Source organism: Girardinichthys multiradiatus, chromosome 12 (assembly GCF_021462225.1).
Source record: "Girardinichthys multiradiatus isolate DD_20200921_A chromosome 12, DD_fGirMul_XY1, whole genome shotgun sequence".
In the NCBI taxonomy this organism is placed as follows: Eukaryota; Metazoa; Chordata; class Actinopteri; order Cyprinodontiformes; family Goodeidae; genus Girardinichthys; species Girardinichthys multiradiatus.
The window spans coordinates 24325501-24346200 of NC_061805.1; the positions used below are offsets into that span (position 1 = coordinate 24325501).

At 39.0% G+C, this 20700-nt stretch overlaps 1 protein-coding gene across 2 annotated transcripts in view; it reads left to right on the forward strand.

Moving 5' to 3' along the window:
* The first annotated feature begins 1217 nt into the window (after nucleotides 1–1217).
* efna5b (ephrin-A5b) overlaps nucleotides 1218–20700 on the forward strand; it is a 177729-nt gene continuing 158246 nt past the window's right edge. Inside the window, exon 1 of one of the 2 annotated variants that reach the window (XM_047380183.1) lies at nucleotides 1218–2440. In XM_047380183.1, coding sequence (XP_047236139.1) covers nucleotides 2097–2440 — 344 coding nt within the window. In that variant the 5' untranslated portion in view covers nucleotides 1218–2096. The remainder of the gene's footprint in view (nucleotides 2441–20700) is intronic. The other variant, XM_047380184.1, reaches the window with a different exon arrangement.

A 20700-nucleotide genomic window follows, 5' to 3' on the forward strand; every position in this document is an offset into this window, starting at 1 on the left:
AACTTTTACTAAGTTTATATATTTATTCATAAGGATATACCTTGGTGGAGGCATAACTGACAAAACATTCTCTGCTGCACTGAGCAGTGATACATATTGCCAATATCAAATACCGCCACGGTGTAAAATGCACAATATGTAAACCATCAATTTTGTACAAAAATGGGCCCCCAGTTCAAATTTAGCTTTAGGATTCATACAACTTTGGGTTGTCTCTGCCCTTGTTGTGAAGCTTTGTGTGAGGATTTCAATTGCATGCATACAGCTTGCTTCTCATCTCAGGCCGAATCAGGGATTCACAGCTGCTGGGCTTTCGGGATGCTGGAACCCATCATTTCAGCCTCCATTGCCACCACTTCTTTTTTTTTTTTTTTTGCACAGACAGACTTGAGGCACTGCCTGTAACTCAACTTGTGAAAAACAAGTTTTTCTAACGTTATAATCAAGCTCACATTAATTGTCGCTAATAGCAAAATAAAAACAATGTGGGTTATATATTAAACTTTAAATGTGACACCAATGGAACAAAAACTGTAAACTACAGTGAAAAAGTTATTACATTAAAAAAAGTACTGAATAACACGATACTTCAAATAATTAACGTTATAAGTAGAACTTTTTTTTCTTTTTTTTTATCAGATGTAGAATACTTGATTTATCGCATTGGGGGATTATGCTTTTACACATAGTTTAAATATAAATCTGAAATATAGAAAAAGTATAAAATAGAATAAAATGATAATTGCTTAAACAGATAAATCTGGAAAGAATGAATATGAATAAGTGAAAAATAAGTGTAACACTATGTTAAATAAATACAGTACCAATCTCTGTATACCATTTACATATAATATTTGCACATTTGCTATTTGTATTTCTTGAAAACAAGCTCAGTTTCTATTAAATGGAAAGAGGTATAAACTGAAGCCATGCTCCTTTTTTTCTTCGTTCCGCCGGGTCCGGTTGCATGTAATTAAATAGCGCCGAGCGGAGTATATCTGCTGGATCTAAAAATCTAGGAGAATCTAAAAAGCGCTCCCTGTCCTGGGGACCTCTCTTCTCTGCTTCTTCTCTGCTTCATTCCAGCTCTACCTTTCTCTAATTGAATTACCTCGGTTCTTAAAAGTGGGCGGGGCTTATGTCTATTAGAGTCACGCCCATTCAAATCGTCGCAAACCAATGAGACTATCCCCCGCTCCGCCGTAACCAAACCCACTCTCTCAGTCGGCGTCTGGAGGTTGCTTGCTTGGAGCTGATGCCTCCTCAGTCAGTCCCTGCGTGTCCCGGCGTTTTACCCCCAACCCCCTAAAAACACAAGAAAAAAAAAACAACAACAAAAAAAACAGGAAAACAAAAAGAACGGGAGGGACGACAACAGAGCACGCACATGGGAGAGCGCTGCGTTTTTTCCACTCCCGCACGTTGCGTGATGGCTTATATATGAGGAGCACGCTTTGGAATGCGGAGATAAAAAAGAGCGTCTCCAGAAGGGAGAGAGAGAAAAAAACACAACGCGGCCACAGAGACGGACTCCTCCCCGCCTCGGCCGTGACACCTCCGGCGGATCACTGCGAAGAGGATGACAGTGTTTTATTTTTTGTTTGTTTTGGGTTTGTTTAACACGGTGATCTAACGCTGCCATTCATCTTTTCCCCCCGCACGCACTGACTGACTGCATGGCTTCAGAAAGTTACCGGGATAATAACGTGGACATCTGACGTGCGCTCTCACAGCGTCATTGGACCACATTAAGACCCTTTCTGTCTGCGCTTTTTGCGGTTGGAGTGAAGAGTTGAGCAGTTGTCACTGTGGCCCTGACACAGGCTACACCCAGAAAGCGCCCCGGGGGGGGGTTGACACTGTACAGCGACACAGGAGACAACGAGTGTTCTGCTGCGCATTTGTGGCTTTCTGCGCTGTTCTCAGTTGTTTTTGCATCAGAAGGGGGGCACATATTCTGTCTGGATTCATCCGTGCGGACAATTCAGCAGGAAATAAAGCGCATGTTATCATCTGGACTATTGACGCCTTTAATTTTGTAACTTCATGTTTCGGTTTACCTGAACAAGTGTCACCTCATCTGTCCTCCCCATTGAATGATTACACCTGCCTCTTTCCCTTCGCATGTTTCTTTCTTTGTTGTTGTAACGTTGCCAGATCTGCAACAGAAACACTGGTCCACATGTGACTTAGACCAGGTCACCTGTCCCGGTTCAGGCGCCCCGTATCCTACCTCCACCCCCCACACACACTCTTATCTGATCCTACCGAGCGATCAATTGAGGCGGATTAGACTACGAAGTTTTGCTGTAGTGATGCTGCAAGTGGAAATGGTCCTCTTGGTCTTCCTGGTGCTGCTGATGTGTGTTCTAAGCCAGGAGCCCGGATCCAAAGTGGTCGCCGACCGCTACGCCGTTTTCTGGAACCGGACCAACACCAAGTAAGTGTAGCCGCGCATTGAGCAGGCTTCTCCGCTGAGAGTGGGTGATGTTTCTCTTTCTTTCTATCTCCACTCATAATGAACCGTCATTCTTTATTCTGCGCAGTCAGATTCTTCAGGTACAATCAGACTGAGGATAGTAAAAGACATCTGTTTGTTGGGTTTAATTTTCTTTGCCGTGCGTCTTTCGAGACATAACCCATAAACTAAGGCCCATTTGCATTTATTTCTGGTAATTCTACACCAGGTCTGTTTTCAGCCAGTAGAGTCAGATCATCGCAAATCTTGGATTTTCTCGCGTCCGACTCCGAACTGGGAATCAGTCTAAAACTTTCGACTGTAGTGAAAATATACCAGCCAAGCGTGTCAGGGTTGCTCTCTATTGATGTAGATTTGAAGTGTTTTGTAAAAGTTTTAGTCAGATTTCAGAAAACCTGTGCTTGTGCAAACAAGCCTATTTTAACGCTCTTGTGCCCTGAGTTGAGTGATAAAAGTTGCATTGGATTTTGCTTACAAAATATCAACATAAATACCTAAAATGTAAGCAAACCAAAGCCCAAATGTGATATATAGTATATAAAAAATAATTGTGCTCAAACTTTTAAAACTTTTTTTGTTCCTTTTAGTTAAAAATCCTTACATAGTTCCAGAAACCTTTTTGTAAAGATCTTTCAAGAAGAAAAAGAAAAATCAGATTAGAATAATTGTTTTTCAGATAATTACATACAGTTTCTATTATTATTATAATTTTTTGTAACTGTGCAGAACAGAAGTATGTTATCTGTAATTTCATCGAACCACCTCTGTGCTGTGGGAAATTAAACAAAATTAATAGAGGTGTTTCTTTAAACCTTTAGTAGAAAAAGTGAAAGAAAATTAAAATATACAGGAAAAAAAATTTAAAAGGCTGAATGGTGAAATTATTTGTTTTTTTGTGGCTTATTTTTTGATGTTCTGAAAAATGGACAAAGTTACAGTTTAAACAAGGGTTTACATACTCTTGGTTTATGTTCTGGTGAGGACTAGACTGCTCTTTTAAGCCCAAAGGTCCTGATGTGATGCCCGAAAACACAAACTTTCAAACGGGTATTCTAAACATGCTGAAGATACAGAAAAATCAAAAAAGTAAAAAGTTTAACAAAAAAAAAAAAAAAAAAGACAGCTGTGTGCCACAAATAAGGAAATATATCATACACTTCAGATAGGAATTTAAAAGTTGTTGAATAAGATCAGACATCTTCCAAAAAGTTTTTCAGATGCGAAACCTTGTTGCTTTTTCAGTCAAGATTGTGTAAACTGTTTGTCCAGACAGCATTTCCTTCCAAAAGTCCCTCATGGAGCACACTGTACAGCCTTGTCCCCGGCTTATTAAGTCTGATCGCCGCCTGGCAGAGTTTTCTGAGACCTTTCACTCAACTGCCACCAGCACTTAGTGTTTTATTTGTAGACCAAAAAATCTCTCCTAGTGTGCAAAATCATTAATGGCACACGGTGAATTTGTTGAGCAACTATTTACACTGAGTTTAAAGTTTGATAAAACACGACTTATTGCTTGAAACCATTAGCGGCCAGGGTGTAAACACGGAGGGGCGACTGTATAGGTTCCTGGCTGGAGTCGGGGGGCCAGTCTTAGCTGGGTGTGTAGATTCCCAGCCTGATAAACTGTGGAGCATGACTGGTGTGGTCTGGGTGCCCATACCCAGACTTACCCTGACTATTTGTTAATTGAGCACTGTCTTTAATGGAGGAAAACACACTATTGAGTTAGATCTTGATTCCTGCCATTGATAGACACACATTCACTGCGCTGTACTATTTTTTTCTCAACCAAAAAAACTAAGTTTTGAGTTGACGGGCCGCTTAGTTGACTTGATACCTTCCAGATGTGACAAGTTTTCCCACTTTCTATAAAGGAGGAAAAATGGAGATTTAAAAAAAATCTGCTGCTAATCTCAGTTGTGACCCATTAACAGGAACTGACGCAGAGTCAATTCTGATATTACTCTGATCTATATGCTCCGCTTTCTTTGAACCCCAGTAAAACCTGAGTAATAGATAGTTTCCTGAGCCTCATCTGTTTCTCAGATTGAAATTCGCCTGAGGAAAGGAAACAGGTTTTCACAGAGGCTGCAGCTCTGTAACAGTCTGTGCTACTTTACTCTGAGTGGAGTTTGTTTGTCTCAGAGCCCTGCAGCAGATGAGAAGCCAGAGAGGTAACTTTAAAGCACAGAGGGGGAGAGTTAGCAAACTTATCGTATTGATGAGTCAGTTAATAAATATTGAGTCCCTTTCCAGCTGCATTACTGTAGAAAATTGGCGCGGACCTGGAACTTGGCTGTGTCTGTTTCTTTTTTTTTTTCTTTAACTAAGGCTGAACAGTCTCACTGAGAGCACGGCTGCTTTGGAGAGCGTTCATGCACACAAACAGGCACACTGAGCCAAAAACACGATACATATGATGGCAGAAAATATGTAATCATGGGATTTGTCATGATGATTTTTAGCATGTAGTTTAATTAATCACTTCAGTGTTTTTTTTCCTCATTTAACAATGCTCTTTGTTAGCGGACCATATGCACTTAGAGCTTGCTTGTTTGTTTTACTACTTGAAGAAAAAGTAGCTATTGGGTTATTTTCCACTATGTGAAAATGCATTTTCTATAATCCATCAAACTAAATCTCTAGTTTTAAGTTTAGTTTTATAGTAAAATCTATTTTGGTTTCATTTATTTAAAAAAAATTAAGCTTTAGAGATGCACTAATCATGCTTTTGGCGGCCGAAATGGTTTTCCGATATCCGAGATCTGACCTGCAGATTCTGATTTAGACAGATTCTGGTTTATTTAATGTTTCTATAACATATAAAAAACAATACTGGAAAAAAGAGGAACAATGTGCTTCAGTTTCCTTTATGCATTTAGTAGTTTAGAACAGAAATGAAGGAATTACAAGATCATCCCATTAATGAATACAAACATGTATATAATCAGGCTCTGATAGATTTAGTTGTTTTATGTCAAACAGAAAGTGAAGTATTCCCATTTATGCATCAAAGCTTTTGGCTCCTGCATTTATCAGAGTTTGTTTAACAAACTCAGAAAAGTACTTAAAAGTACATGCTGCTGGTTGTTGTGTTTATAGACTAAAAATATTGGAAGTGCCTAGTTGATAAACAGGAAAAATGTTATAGCCAATTAAGGCGATAATTGGCTTATTGACTGGTGCATCTCTGGTTGTCCACTTATTCACCTGAAATGCACAGAAAGAAATCCAGAAGTGAAAAAGTTAATGTGCACTAAAATAGTATTGAAAACTTTGTCATTTCTGCTACTAAATTAGGAGTTCGAAACATTATGTAGTAACCACAAGAAAGTCTCCATGGAACCGTCTAGCTGTAATATGCTAAATTGGTGTGGAAAGTCTTTTCTGGACACAGACAAAAAAGAAAATGAATGTGGCAGAGTTAGTTTTACTTTTGACCTCAACTCTGGTTGACAAAACACACCGCAGCTCAAATTTTAATTAGTATCAAACAAGGAATTTTAAATAAAACCTTAGCTTAATGGTGAAACGTTTTTATGCATAGTTTTTTTTAATGGTCAGAATTATTGTATAACGCAGATTATTGCTCTGTAAGTCTGGAGTGTTGTTATTTGTGTTGGCAGTGCCACAGTGGCTGTTTCTACTGTGTGTTTGTGAGGTGGGTAATTTCAAATGAGGCTGAGGTGGGGTTTCTTGCTGTGTCGCTGGCTTTACTCCAACATTTTGTTTCACAACAACAGCATGAGACCAGGAACTTCTTGCTGTGGTTTTCTGAATAACGCCTTAATTTTCTGCTGCTTTGGCACACTCATGCTTTCTTTTTTTTCTTCTTCTTTTTTGGCGGAAATTTAGTAATTTATTGCAAAAAAAGTGTAATATCAAAAACTAACTCTGAGTGCTGGTTAAGAGTCATGTAAGAACTCCTGACATCTCCCAGTATGAAAATGACCATTATTTTGTCTGTTATCTCATTTATTTAGACTAACAGGGAAGCGTCAGGATCTCATTGTATCTCGGTTGTGATTTCAAAAATACGGCACTTTCCTTTACCTTTTTTCTTCCTATCTCTCCACCCTTTCCTCCCGTTTTACCTCTCAGCTCTCAGACAACTCTCTGTCGCTCTCTTCCCTCGCCTGCCTCCTGCTCTTATTGCCAGGCACAGAGAATAAAAGAATACAATTAGATATTTTCAGAGTCCCTCCACGGTTAGATGGGAGGGAAAGAGGCTCAGAGGTCATACTCACTCTGAGTGAGAGGTCACGCGCATACGGTGAGAAGTAATGAAGCAGAAAGTTGGCTTGTGAATGTAAAAGTAGCAACTAATAACTCTCTTTGAAGGGTAAGGAGTTATTAGCAAAGCAGGCAGATGTTTTGTTAACGCATCTTTTCAAGGTGATTTGTATTTTACTGCATAATATGACAGTAAAAACTGCTGCCTTGTGAGGAAGTTTAATGTACTGTAACTGAAGATGTCTTATTAGCCACTTGGTAGCTGTGTTTGTGGTGTCTTCGTGCTTTTTTTTTTGCAGTTTACCTCTGCTTTGTCTATGTCTGTGTATGTTTTTTGGGTCTAAAGGTGTCTGTGCTTTTAAAGTAATTCTGAGTCAAGGTTCTAACAGAGATTGTTTTGTTGCCCTCATATTCACTGATACAAGTATAATCAAATATTTATTTTATTTTTAAACTTTTTGCTTCCTGTCATTAAACAAATTGTGGTTACCTGCAAAGATTATGTGGGTGTAGTTTGCTTAACATGTAACTAAATGGTTAGTCAAGTAACTAGGCAGGATTTGGTTTCCTATATCAAGGCAAAACAAGATGATGTTATGGATTCAAAACTGCTAAAATTTTCTGTCATATAGTTACTACATTTTCTTCATTTCCTTTTCTGAGATGCCAGAGAAAGTGCTGGAGTCTCCAGAGTTTTCTTTGGCTGTTTCGAGAGAATAGCGCAGTGATGCTCCTACCTCACTTGTTGCTGCTCAGTGTTGTTTTACTTTTCCTTCAGTTACAAAACAAAAAACAAAAATCATTTGTGTGTAAATATTTATGTGTGCATAAAACTTGGAAACTAAGAGAGCCCTAACCCTAACCCTTTACTTCTATTAAGGTGTTTTAAAACTAAAGTTGGCAAGGTACGAATAGGATATCTGCTAAGCAGCCAAATCAGGTTGCATGATATCAGGAAAAAAATTAATGTTGATAATATTACAAAACAATTGCTACAATGACTTATATTATGTATTATATATAATATTCCCACAGCTCTCAGTTAGCATCTCTGCCATTAGAAATATACATCAGGTGTCCGTCTAACTGACCAAATATATTTTAGATATGCAGAGCATAAATGCAAGACACGTGAATTATAATATCCTACCAAATATTCTGTTTAAGCAGTCTTTTGCGATTGTGATTTTTGAGATGACAACTGCAATTCATTGTATTGTGCAGCTCTACAACTAACTGCAGGGTCTAGCAAAGCTGATAGCCTAACTTATTACCCAGATAAAAATTAGTTTGTTTTATTTCTTTTACTCTGTAAAGAGCGGAACGACTAAGAAGTCTAGTTTTATTTTATATTTTTGCTTGTATCCAAGTATCAAAATCAAAATAACTATAAATACATATTATAGGTAGCATTAAATATAATTGTAGTAATTAATACTTTGTGTTTGCCGCAGTAGGTATAATTGATTCTTTTCTGTTGCAAATAAAACCGAAAAAGCTTTCTTATTTGGTTTTTAATTTCTGTTTTAATAGCTGGTATTATTTTTACTTGAGATTATCATCTTGGCCCATGCCTACGAGAAACGTATCACTAAAATATTAGGCTGCTGTAAAATTTGAATGTAAAATTTGAATTGTAGCAAAATTCTAAAAACATTTTGTTTTAAAAATTGGATCCACATTAATGAGCACATTGTTTCCATGGTTTTGTTTTCCCCTTCTCTGCTCTATTTTTCTTGGAAGTTCTCCTTAATTGCCCCCTTTTTTTAGGTCTGTGACATTGTCGAACACGAACGGCAGCCAAATATGGAGTGGAGGGAGTACGAAACGAGAGCCAGGCTGTAGACAATTAAAACAAGAAACGATAGAAGGGGAAAAAAAGCCCCAGCAACAACTATAACAGCAGTGTTGCAAATGTAATTTTTGTTTTACTTTAAATGCCACCTTATATTTTCTCTCTAGACCTGGAAATTCTGTTTAAATTTTTATTTTCTTGTCACAATTAGGTGGAAAATGAGTCCAGCAGGCAGTAGTCAATGCTTAGTCAATGTGCTTTGGCAGAGCAGCTGTTCTTCAGTGCGCCGTGGAAGAGGGGGGAGGACTCTTGGCCGTGACCCTTGTGGAGGTGCTACGCGGCGGACAGAAGCCGCCCTGTCGCCGGGGGTGCCTGGTGGCTGGGCTGCAGTCGTGGATATGCTAATCCTGTAAAGGCAGCCTGCAACTGGACAGAAAGGAGATTCCTTGTGGGCGTCTGTGTGTGTAGACTGGAAAATTAAAACGTTTAATGACTTAAAGCTTTTACTGTGACCTTGCATGAGCAATTTATAAAACTCTTCCAGGTTTTTTAAAAAACATAAGAAAACGTGTTCGTCCATGGTTAAATAAATGCTTCTCAGCCTGACCAAGCTCAACAGTTTTAACCTGGAAGAAATCATTAAAAAAGTTTGCCTATCTATCAAAAAGCAACAGTATTTGTCCTTTCTGCGCAGACAAATGGGAAACTATTGAATGGCAGCTTCGTTTCAGGTATGCTTGTTTCACTCACTTTTCCCCACACATTAATGTCCATGTTTTTGTTTTCAGAGTAATCACTCCAAGGTCAGATCAAGTGCTGAAATGCTGTTATCAGCCAAGCAGAGCAATATGTCTTTTAGCCCCCTTTTTCCGCCCACAGCGCTTAGTCCGTGGGGGAATATTCTATATGGCTCTACTCTGAAACAATAAAATATTAACCATTTTATGCAACGTACATATGCGCAAAGCTTGATGGAACTTATTTTCTGGTATGTGAATGACAAAAATAATGTTCCCCTTTCTTTGTTCCTTGTTGGCCTGTCAGCTTTCTTGCAGATGCGTTTATTTGGTGCCATTTTTGCCTTTGTTCTCAAAATATTCAAGAATTATAAAAATAAATTTATTTTCAATTCTTTGCTTATTCTGTAGGTCACATCACTAAAATATAATGTATTTCTCTAAACAAAGGTGCTTTTACAGTTAATACACAGAAAGGCATTTTTTTATTTATTTTAAGACACTGAAAAAGGATTGACTCAGAATCCAAGCTTGAATCCCATTTTTCTGCACCTTAGCTGGTCTTTCATGCCTAAGAAAAATGCCACTACCATATTCGTCTTCATTTTGTCTGCTCTCTACTGTAAGATGGAGGCTTTTCAACAGCTGTTACGGAGTAGATCTACCTCCCCTGACCAGGGAGGGGCGCTACTGAGAGACATCTGATTGCCCCCAGTGCCTGCTGTGCTCTTGGAAAAAACCACTTAAGATCTACAGCTGATATGAAAATTTTTTCTAAGCATAAACTAGACCTTTTGTTGATCTTATTCTTTCGTCACTGCTCCATTTGACTGGAATATTTGACGTGGACGCTTGAGACCACTCGTTTTTTGACAGCCACATTTTCCACAGATAACTCCTTTCATGGTAGGCTGACTTCAGACCGTACACTGCGTTTTTCCTTATTTAACTTTAGGAGGGCTTGTGGGGGAGTGAATGGATGTTTTTCTAGCTGGGCAGCAGTGTGGAGAATAGATCCCAGAAGAGAACACATCTCCAGCTTGTGAATAAAGACCTAATTGACGGTTGTAGCCAGTTGTAAATGACTCATGAGGTAATTTGTCTTCACACCCAGACTGAGAAGCACACATGTATGGTTGTGTGGCCCACTGTTCTTTCAGAAATGATGCAATTGGGCAGTTTTTAGCCAGAGCTCACATTTCAAGCCTATATGTTTTAAGTATAATTGGGTATCTAAAAGTTTTGTTGTATATATTGACAGAAAAAGGAGAATGTAAACATTTTTCTTAAACTCAGTGTTGTGATGCAGATCCTCTGACCTTAATATAAGAGTCAAGCAAAGTCACCTTCTCCATGTTCATTGTGCGGTCATGGTGGCACGGCATGCCAATAATAATCTCTCTGTGTTACACAGATTGAAAAGACAGTAGATAAAAATACAAGCAGCCAATAACACCCCATCACCCCCCCTCCCCCCCCCCTCCCCTGTGGCCTGTTGTGAGCCTGAAAGGCGGCCATTGTCCTGCTTTCTCTTTCCACACTAAGCACCCTGGGCTCAAGGTAATGTGTGCATTTTAGGGGAAGGGAGAGTAAAAAAGAAGGGCAGATGACAGGAGTAGGCATGGGCTAGTTCATTCATAAGGTAAACCACTGTGTTAAAAAAAATATGTTTTTAAAACTGCAAAAAATTCTGGCATAGCGCTCCTTTGATTTAAAGTCCTTTTGAAGGAGATACCAGATAAATACCAAAGTGACCAGACTTTCTTTAATTGTATGATTCATAATGTAACAAGCTACAAGCAACATATGGTGATACTCTGTGATGCATATCTGTTTAACAGCGGACTTCTGGCTGGCTACCAGAGCAGATAGCCTGACTAAATAACCAGCTAACATCTGCCTGGTATACTGTTACTCTATAAAGAAATGAACAGCAAAAATTTATATTTTGCACATGACAGCTACGTTAATTGAAAACTACAAAAAAATTAGCAAAACAACCTTTTCAGTCAATATAACAAAACGAAAATATTCAATACAAGTTGTCCATAACATTATTAAAACTGTACTAATTAACATATTAAACTTTTTTGTTTAAAGGTTTCGGGTAAATAAATTGAAACCATGGTATTTTACTCAAGGTTATTATACGGTGAGAATTTCATACTGGCCCGTGTCTAGATAGAAAAGGGAAAAGGAAAAGGTAGAGCAGACCGTTTGTAGTTCAATTCCAATTGGTCCGATTTCAGCTTTCCCCTTTCACATGTTGAGTTGACCCTGAGCAAGGCATTTAACCCTACGTTCCCTACTGATCTGTGTATCAGTGGATAAATATGTGTTAGTTTGAGTGAATGTGGCTACAGTGTAAAGCTCTTTCAGTGGTTGCTATGACTAGAAAAGCCCTCTATAAATTCAGTCCATTTAACATGTGTGCTGGTGTCAAAGGTGAGAGTATGTGAAAAAGAAGAAGTGGCCTTTTCTGAACACTTCCAACCTGCATCCTATTTGCTCAAAACCATCCAATCCCTACCCGCCTCCTTGCCTGTCCTTGTCGAGGCTTAAAGATGCATGCAGTTTGCTGGCTGCCTTCCTCCCTGGAGCTGTCCACGGTTGGTTTGCTGGTTGGTTGGTTGGTTGGTTGGAGGCATTCCTCCAGGGGACAGACTCTGCATCTTCACCCCAAAGAGATGTTGTCTTCACGGTTTGGGTTTTGTGACCCTGGGGTTGTTTTCGGCAGAGATAGGATTAACCCTGCAGGTTTTAAACCCCTGTTTTGTTTCCTCAGACAGCAAGGACTGCCACACACAGGGTTGTGTTTACTTGGTGGTGGTGGTGGGAGGGTTTAGTAATGTGCTGGTCAACACGAAGTTGCATCTTAGTCTTAACCTATTCTGATACATTACATGCTGTGCCCTTGAAAGTGTATTTTCCACTGTATCAAAGTCAGAACGCTAAGGCATTTGCAGTGTAGCAGTATAATGAAGGGTTTCATTTCAACTTGCTGCATATCAGCTGCAGGGACAAATTGAAGCAATAAAAAAAGGAGCTGGTTTGGTCCTCAGACATAATTTACAAGACAAGACAATAAAATGATGTGTTTGTTTCATTGTGATGAATGATTTGGCTCATTATGCATGATCATAATTCAAATAATTTGGAAAACAAATCTTATTTGTCTTGCTTGTCTTTTAGTTTCTACAGTTTATAGTTTTTGGGAATGTTAAAACTAGTTGGTGCAAGAAAAAAACTTTTTTTTTAATCTGTCTGAATGTATTTAAGACATTTTTCATAATTTTGAATTAATTACCATTAACTTGAGCTACTACTACTACTACTACTACAAGAGCGTTAAAAAAAGCTTTTACTCCACTCATGACTCTCAGCACAACATTGTCTGATGTAAACTCTAAGAAGACTCTTGAATAGAACAGTTGGTAAATCCCATTTAAAAATGTGTAACACTGAATTGAGTCTATCATCCTCAGTGGAAATTGGCTTTGATGCTCAAACGAACAACAGGTTCGTGCTTGGACTGTCTGTGTGTTTTTGCGTGCATGCTCACACATAGTTATTTGAGTTGTCCTGAGCCGACCTCCTCTTTAATGAAGCAGCAGAAACACGGAGCTGCTACTATAGCAGAGCACAGCACTATTCTTGACCCATTTCTTCTAGCCTGCTCCTCTGAGAGCTGCTTCATAGTTTTCTCATTTTGTGAAGTTGAGCTGTGTGTGTGTGTGTGTGTGTGAGAGAGAGAGAGAGAGTGCACTTGTTTTTGTTACCATGGAAGGCCCAAACGCAGGGAGCCCACCAACAAAGTGGGGCTCTGTGTCTTTGTGGGTTCCAAAATCCTGGACCCCACATGGGAAACCACTCTAAAGCAGCTTGGGATGCTCTCCTAACATGCCTCATGCTTTTTTTTCACTTACCCCACTTGGTAGCAATGATTGGAAAAGTGTGTGCACAGTGTGTTTGCTCAGTAGAGACCCCTTGTCTGTGGGAAGTGGTACTGCAAGTATACACACTACAGGAAGTGTGTATCATTGAGCCCGCCTGGTCCAACTTTTGACCAATAAGAGTGGCCGATATCCCAAGAAAATATGTAATTTCCTGAAGTTTCAGAAAGTGGTTTTTGTATAATTCCTGTTATAAAATATTATAACAGCACTAGGTATTACAACCAAATTAAAGATTTAAAGCAGGTAATTATTATTTTAGTAAGCATAGCAACTAAAACAATAGTGTAAACATTTGCATAAGCCCCTGTGATAATTCATTGTCATTTTCTTTATTAAAATTCCTATATTACAATTGTAATTAATCTACATGCTATTTAATGTTCATTACACTTTTGTGCTTTATAAAAAATACACTCATTCTTTAGACTTATTTAGAAAAAAAATATCTTGTGCATTTTTTATATTCTGGACATAAGAAAAATGAAGGTATAAATAAATAGTTATTTAATATTTTCAATCAGTTTACTTATTAGTTTAATCTGCAGGTTTGTTAGCTACAGGTATGTTAGCTTCAAGCGGCTAACAACGCCAGCTTTACGGCACTTTATACGTTTACAACATTTTTACGGCACTTCATAACGTGTGACGGCGCCAGGCTGAAACTGCTCTATGTGAGGAGGAAACGCTGCAAAGGAAGACGAGACGCTACTCAGAACCAAACACAACATACGTGGTGAGTAAATTTACAGCATGTAAATACTAAATACAAGAAACTGATGTGGAAATGCTTTTAATCCAGACTCCGAGGGGGTTGTACGCAATGATTTAGGCTTCCCATTCGGTATTTTGTCACTTCGGTGGCGTAAGGATTTCCCCTAAAAGTCCGGCGTTTTAACTTGTCATTCATTTTAGCTTACAGTGATTTTAAACACAGTGGTGTAAAAGGAAACAACAGAATGTATAGTTGCTCCGTGTTATATTCGGGGTGAATTCCATGTTTTAATATTCCATAACAGCCGATCCCAGAACCGGACTCTGGCCGTAGTTGCTCGCCGAAACTTCTTAAAAACTCGCCAAACACTTGTTAAAGCTCAGTGTTATGTCTGTGTGTCTCTGTATGTCTCGAGAGGTTTTTTTTACGTGAAAGAATGCTGCAGTTTAATAAAATAAGCATTTTGACGCGAATAAAACTATCAAGAACGCTAGCACTGTATGCTAAGAACGTTAGCATATGTTCACTTTTAAAACAGACTCATAATAAAAATGAGTTGGTAGCTCCTTGAAATTAAAATGAGTTATATTGGTAAAGCTATTGAAATAACTTCACTTAGGCTGTTGATATTGACATAACTATCATTTAATTCAGCAGCCACGTGACGTCATACGTTAGCGTAATAATAATACATATTTACAGGTGCCATTCAAAAGACAAAATGTCACCTTACAAATAAAGTAAACCATCAATAACAACAAACCAGACACAAACATCAAATGTAATGTCTGGATTTACAAAGAGTAAGCAGTCTTGATTAGATTGGTTGTAAGTCTGGATATAAACAGGGAGAGTCTCAGTGTTGCTGATGTTTGTGGCCCTGTCCACATGAAAACAGGTTTGGAACTATTTGTATTCTTGGTTGGGTATACATTTCTATCATCTATGACTTAATGTAGACATAGCCAGAAGGATTCAGAGTTTGGGAGCAGAGGTTTCTCCACCTCTGCTCCCCATGGTGCTGAAGTGAGAAGAGCTTGCACTGAGGTGCATAGAATAGGAGGATATGAGGAGGTGGCAACGTGAATCAGATCGGACTTTGTTTGCAAACAGAAGAATTCTGAATTCCACTCTGAATATGTATAAAGCTGCAGTAGAACTGGTGTGATGAAATAAAGATGTTCCAGTGATGATCTGAGCTGTGGAGCAAGCTACATCTTAGGTATACAGTTATGGTGGAGCTCGTAGCTGCCCCTTCACCCCTGGTGCTTCAAGTTTGGATGCAGCACTATGGCTTTGCTGGTCTGTGTTGGACATGTTACTTTTTAAAAACGCTAGTTATAGTTGCAAGTTATTCTCATATAATTGTCTCTTTGGTTGGGTTGGAGCACCCCTATTGGATAATGGTAGGGGAAATGCCACTTTTGAACTATTTAGAGTTTCTCCATCTAGTTTTCAGTCTGTGCATCCTAAACACCTACCCACTTAATTAAAGGGCTGTTTCAGGCCTTTTTTGGATTTGATAGGAACTGTGACTGGTTAAAAGTACCAAAGCTCAGCTTCCTTCTGGCAAACATTTTCATTAATATAGGCAGATTTTTTGAAAGAGATTATAGAAAAATATTCTGTGTTTTTTTTATTCACTCTTGTTCTCTTAGTTCTCCATCTGGCCAGTTTTATTCCTTCAGACTCCATACAGTGCATGATTACAAATCTTTTTAAATTAATATAGAGTGCTTATATATATTATAATGCTTATTAGTTGTCTGTGTCATGTTTAAAATTTTTTTTTTAGCGCCAAAAATGTCTAAAAGGAAGGCAAGAAAAAAGCCTGCTGATGAAGCAACCTTTTACATTCAATCTTCAAAGGACAAACCAGGATTAATGGAAAGATTTATTGATGATCACAAAGGTAAGAAACTCATTTTTGGACCATTTACCCAAGGATTGATTTATGTTTTTATAAAATGACATATAAAAAACAACCAAATTCATATTGGGTGTTGTATTTTTGATTTCTAAGGAAGAATTTAACATCATAAGATATTACCACATTTATATGGTTAATGGTTTATGTAAAAATTAAAAAATAATTAAATTTTTCCTAACCATTGTGTTTATTTAAAATGCCCTTGCAGGAAGGGGTGTGTTTGCTACCCAGCCCATTGAACAAGGAGATTTCGTCTTAGAATACAGGGGTCAACTTCTATCAGCAGATAAATGCCAAACAAGAAAGTACTCTGAAAAGGAGAGTACATTTCTCTTTGAGTTTGAATGGCAGAATCGTCACTGGTGGTATGTCCAAATATCTTCTATAGAGGAGTTATGAACTCTAAAACGAGACTGGAATTCAAGCCCCTTAATCAGTGATAGTCACTTAGAAGCAATATCTCAACAACACATCATACATGTACTATTGAAAAATTATTTGTTTTGTGTGGCTGTCAAAAAGACATTCAATCTGCCTCACAACTTTGTCTTTTGAAATAGGTTTTTATATAGGTTTTTATTTCTGTAAGCATACTTTTATTTTACTGAAAGACTAGTTATATTATGCAAAATGTTTGATGTCTTTTATTTCTCTCCTAGCATTGATGCTTCAATAGAGGATGGCTCTCTGGGAAGATTAGTGAACGACAACCACAAGTCTCCAAACTGCAACATGAAAAAAATAATAGTAAATGATCAACCCCATTTGTGCCTGTTTGCCATCAAAAAAATAGAAATAGGAACTGAAATTGATTACAACTATGGTGATTCTAAATGGCCATGGCGTGAAAAAGTAAGTTAATAAAATCAAGTATGCAAGTTGCAATATTAATTAGGTATACAAAATCTTAATTTTTGTCTCTTGAATGACTCTCAGGCTCCTACTGCTGTAGCTGAGCCAGCCAGAACCTCGTGGGACTCTTTCCCTGATGACAGCATCACACAGGATGCCAGCCTACAGGTAACATTCAGTTAGACTTTGTTGTGAGAAATAAATTTTGGAGACCTGCTCTCATTCCCTTAGTTTACATGCTTGTTAGTTTAGCTTGTGTTGGGAAGCTATTTTTTAGTCAGAAGGTACCATAAACAGCATTCAGCCAGTCAACTGATCACATGTTTTTAATGGTTCTCCTCATGGAGCCCAAACAAGCCAGTGGCATACACACCTTCAGATGGATTGTTGAAACGTGCTTCCATGTGGGGTCCAACCAGGCCAGTCACTAACACACGCATAACAGTAATGGATTTCTGAAATGTGCCTCCTTGTGGGGCCCTCCCGTGTGGATCTAAGCTTTTGTTATATTTCTAGATCATAGTTGTAGTACCTGACATTATGGAAGCACATTATATTACAGCTATAATTCTGCACATCTTCAACAGCTAAACTGTCAGGCTGAAGGATGCTCCACTACATCCATAAAGATGCTTTTATAGGACCTGATTAGAAATCCAGAACTGACTGGAACACTTGTAGTTAGAAGTGCTCTTTTGGTTTTGGGGACTATCTTTACAGGTCTTGAGTCTGTCATTTATGTTATCTGTATGATGTTAGTAAGTTATTTGTGGTTTTAATTCCAGGTGACAGGCTCGCAGTCATCTACTGCTGTAGCTGAGCCAGCCAGAACCTCGTGGGACTCTTTCCCTGATGACAGCATCACACAGGATGCCAGCCTACAGGTAACATTCAGTTAGACTTTGTTGTGAGAAATAAACTTTGGAGACCTGCTCTCATTCCCTTAGTTTACATGCTTGTTAGTTTAGCTTGTGTTGGGAAACTATTTTTTAGTCAGAAGGTACCATAAACAGCATTCAGCCAGTCATCTGATCACATGTTTTTAATGGTTCTCCTCATGGAGCCCAAACAAGCCAGTGGCATACACACCTTCAGATGGATTGTTGAAACTTGCTTCCATGTGGGGTCCAACCAGGCCAGTCACTTACACACGCATAACAGTAATGGATTTCTGAAATGTGCCTCCTTGTGGGGCCCTCCCGTGTAGATCTAAGCTTTTGTTATATTTCTAGATCATAGTTGTAGTACCTGACATTATGGAAGCACATTATATTACAGCTATAATTCTGCACATCTTCAACAGCTAAACTGTCAGGCTGAAGGATGCTCCACTACATCCATAAAGATGCTGTTATAGGACCTGATTAGAAATCCAGAACTGGCTGGAACACTTGTAGTTAGAAGTGCTCTTTTGGTTTTGGGGACTATCTTTACAGGTCTTGAGTCTGTCATTTATGTTATCTGTATGATGTTAGTAAGTTATTTGTGGTTTTAATTCCAGGTGACAGGCTCGCAGTCATCTACTGCTGTAGCTGAGCCAGCCAGAAACTCGTGGGACTCTTTCCCTGATGACAGCATCACACAGGATGCCAGCCTACAGGTAACATTCAGTTAGACTTTGTTGTGAGAAATAAACTTTGGAGACCTGCTCTCATTCCCTTAGTTTACATGCTTGTTAGTTTAGCTTGTGTTGGGAAACTATTTTTTAGTCAGAAGGTACCATAAACAGCATTCAGCCAGTCATCTGATCACATGTTTTTAATGGTTTCCTCATGGAGCCCAAACAAGCCAGTGGCATACACACCTTCAGATGGATTGTTGAAATGTGCTTCCATGTGGGGTCCAACCAGGCCAGTCACTTACACACGCATAACAGTAATGGATTTCTGAAATGTGCCTCCTTGTGGGGCCCTCCCGTGTGGATCTAAGCTTTTGTTATATTTCTAGATCATAGTTGTAGTACCTGACATTATGGAAGCACATTATATTACAGCTATAATTCTGCACATCTTCAACAGCTAAACTGTCAGGCTGAAGGATGCTCCACTACATCCATAAAGATGCTTTTATAGGACCTGATTAGAAATCCAGAACTGACTGGAACACTTGTAGTTAGAAGTGCTCTTTTGGTTTTGGGGACTATCTTTACAGGTCTTGAGTCTGTCATTTATGTTATCTGTATGATGTTAGTAAGTTATTTGTGGTTTTAATTCCAGGTGACAGGCTCGCAGTCATCTACTGCTGTAGCTGAGCCAGCCAGAAACTCGTGGGACTCTTTCCCTGATGACAGCATCACACAGGATGCCAGCCTACAGGTAACATTCAGTTAGACTTTGTTGTGAGAAATAAATTTTGGAGACCTGCTCTCATTCCCTTAGTTTACATGCTTGTTAGTTTAGCTTGTGTTGGGAAACTATTTTTTAGTCAGAAGGTACCATAAACAGCATTCAGCCAGTCATCTGATCACATGTTTTTAATGGTTCTCCTCATGGAGCCCAAACAAGCCAGTGGCATACACACCTTCAGATGGATTGTTGAAACGTGCTTCCATGTGGGGTCCAACCAGGCCAGTCACTTACACACGCATAACAGTAATGGATTTCTGAAATGTGCCTCCTTGTGGGGCCCTCCCGTGTAGATCTAAGCTTTTGTTATATTTCTAGATCATAGTTGTAGTACCTGACATTATGGAAGCACATTATATTACAGCTATAATTCTGCACATCTTCAACAGCTAAACTGTCAGGCTGAAGGATGCTCCACTACATCCATAAAGATGCTGTTATAGGACCTGATTAGAAATCCAGAACTGACTGGAACACTTGTAGTTAGAAGTGCTCTTTTGGTTTTGGGGACTATCTTTACAGGTCTTGAGTCTGTCATTTATGTTATCTGTATGATGTTAGTAAGTTATTTGTGGTTTTAATTCCAGGTGACAGGCTCGCAGTCATCTACTGCTGTAGCTGAGCCAGCCAGAACCTCGTGGGACTCTTTCCCTGATGACAGCATCACACAGGATGCCAGCCTACAGGTAACATTCAGTTAGACTTTGTTGTGAGAAATAAACTTTGGAGACCTGCTCTCATTCCCTTAGTTTACATGCTTGTTAGTTTAGCTTGTGTTGGGAAACTATTTTTTAGTCAGAAGGTACCATAAACAGCATTCAGCCAGTCATCTGATCACATGTTTTTAATGGTTTCCTCATGGAGCCCAAACAAGCCAGTGGCATACACACCTTCAGATGGATTGTTGAAATGTGCTTCCATGTGGGGTCCAACCAGGCCAGTCACTTACACACGCATAACAGTAATGGATTTCTGAAATGTGCCTCCTTGTGGGGCCCTCCCGTGTGGATCTAAGCTTTTGTTATATTTCTAGATCATAGTTGTAGTACCTGACATTATGGAAGCACATTATATTACAGCTATAATTCTTCACATCTTCAACAGCTAAACTGTCAGGCTGAAGGATGCTCCACTACATCCATAAAGATGCTTTTATAGGACCTGATTAGAAATCCAGAACTGACTGGAACACTTGTAGTTAGAAGTGCTCTTTTGGTTTTGGGGACTATCTTTACAGGTCTTGAGTCTGTCATTTATGTTATCTGTATGATGTTAGTAAGTTATTTGTGGTTTTAATTCCAGGTGACAGGCTCGCAGTCATCTACTGCTGTAGCTGAGCCAGCCAGAAACTCGTGGGACTCTTTCCCTGATGACAGCATCACACAGGATGCCAGCCTACAGGTAACATTCAGTTAGACTTTGTTGTGAGAAATAAATTTTGGAGACCTGCTCTCATTCCCTTAGTTTACATGCTTGTTAGTTTAGCTTGTGTTGGGAAACTATTTTTTAGTCAGAAGGTACCATAAACAGCATTCAGCCAGTCATCTGATCACATGTTTTTAATGGTTCTCCTCATGGAGCCCAAACAAGCCAGTGGCATACACACCTTCAGATGGATTGTTGAAACGTGCTTCCATGTGGGGTCCAACCAGGCCAGTCAC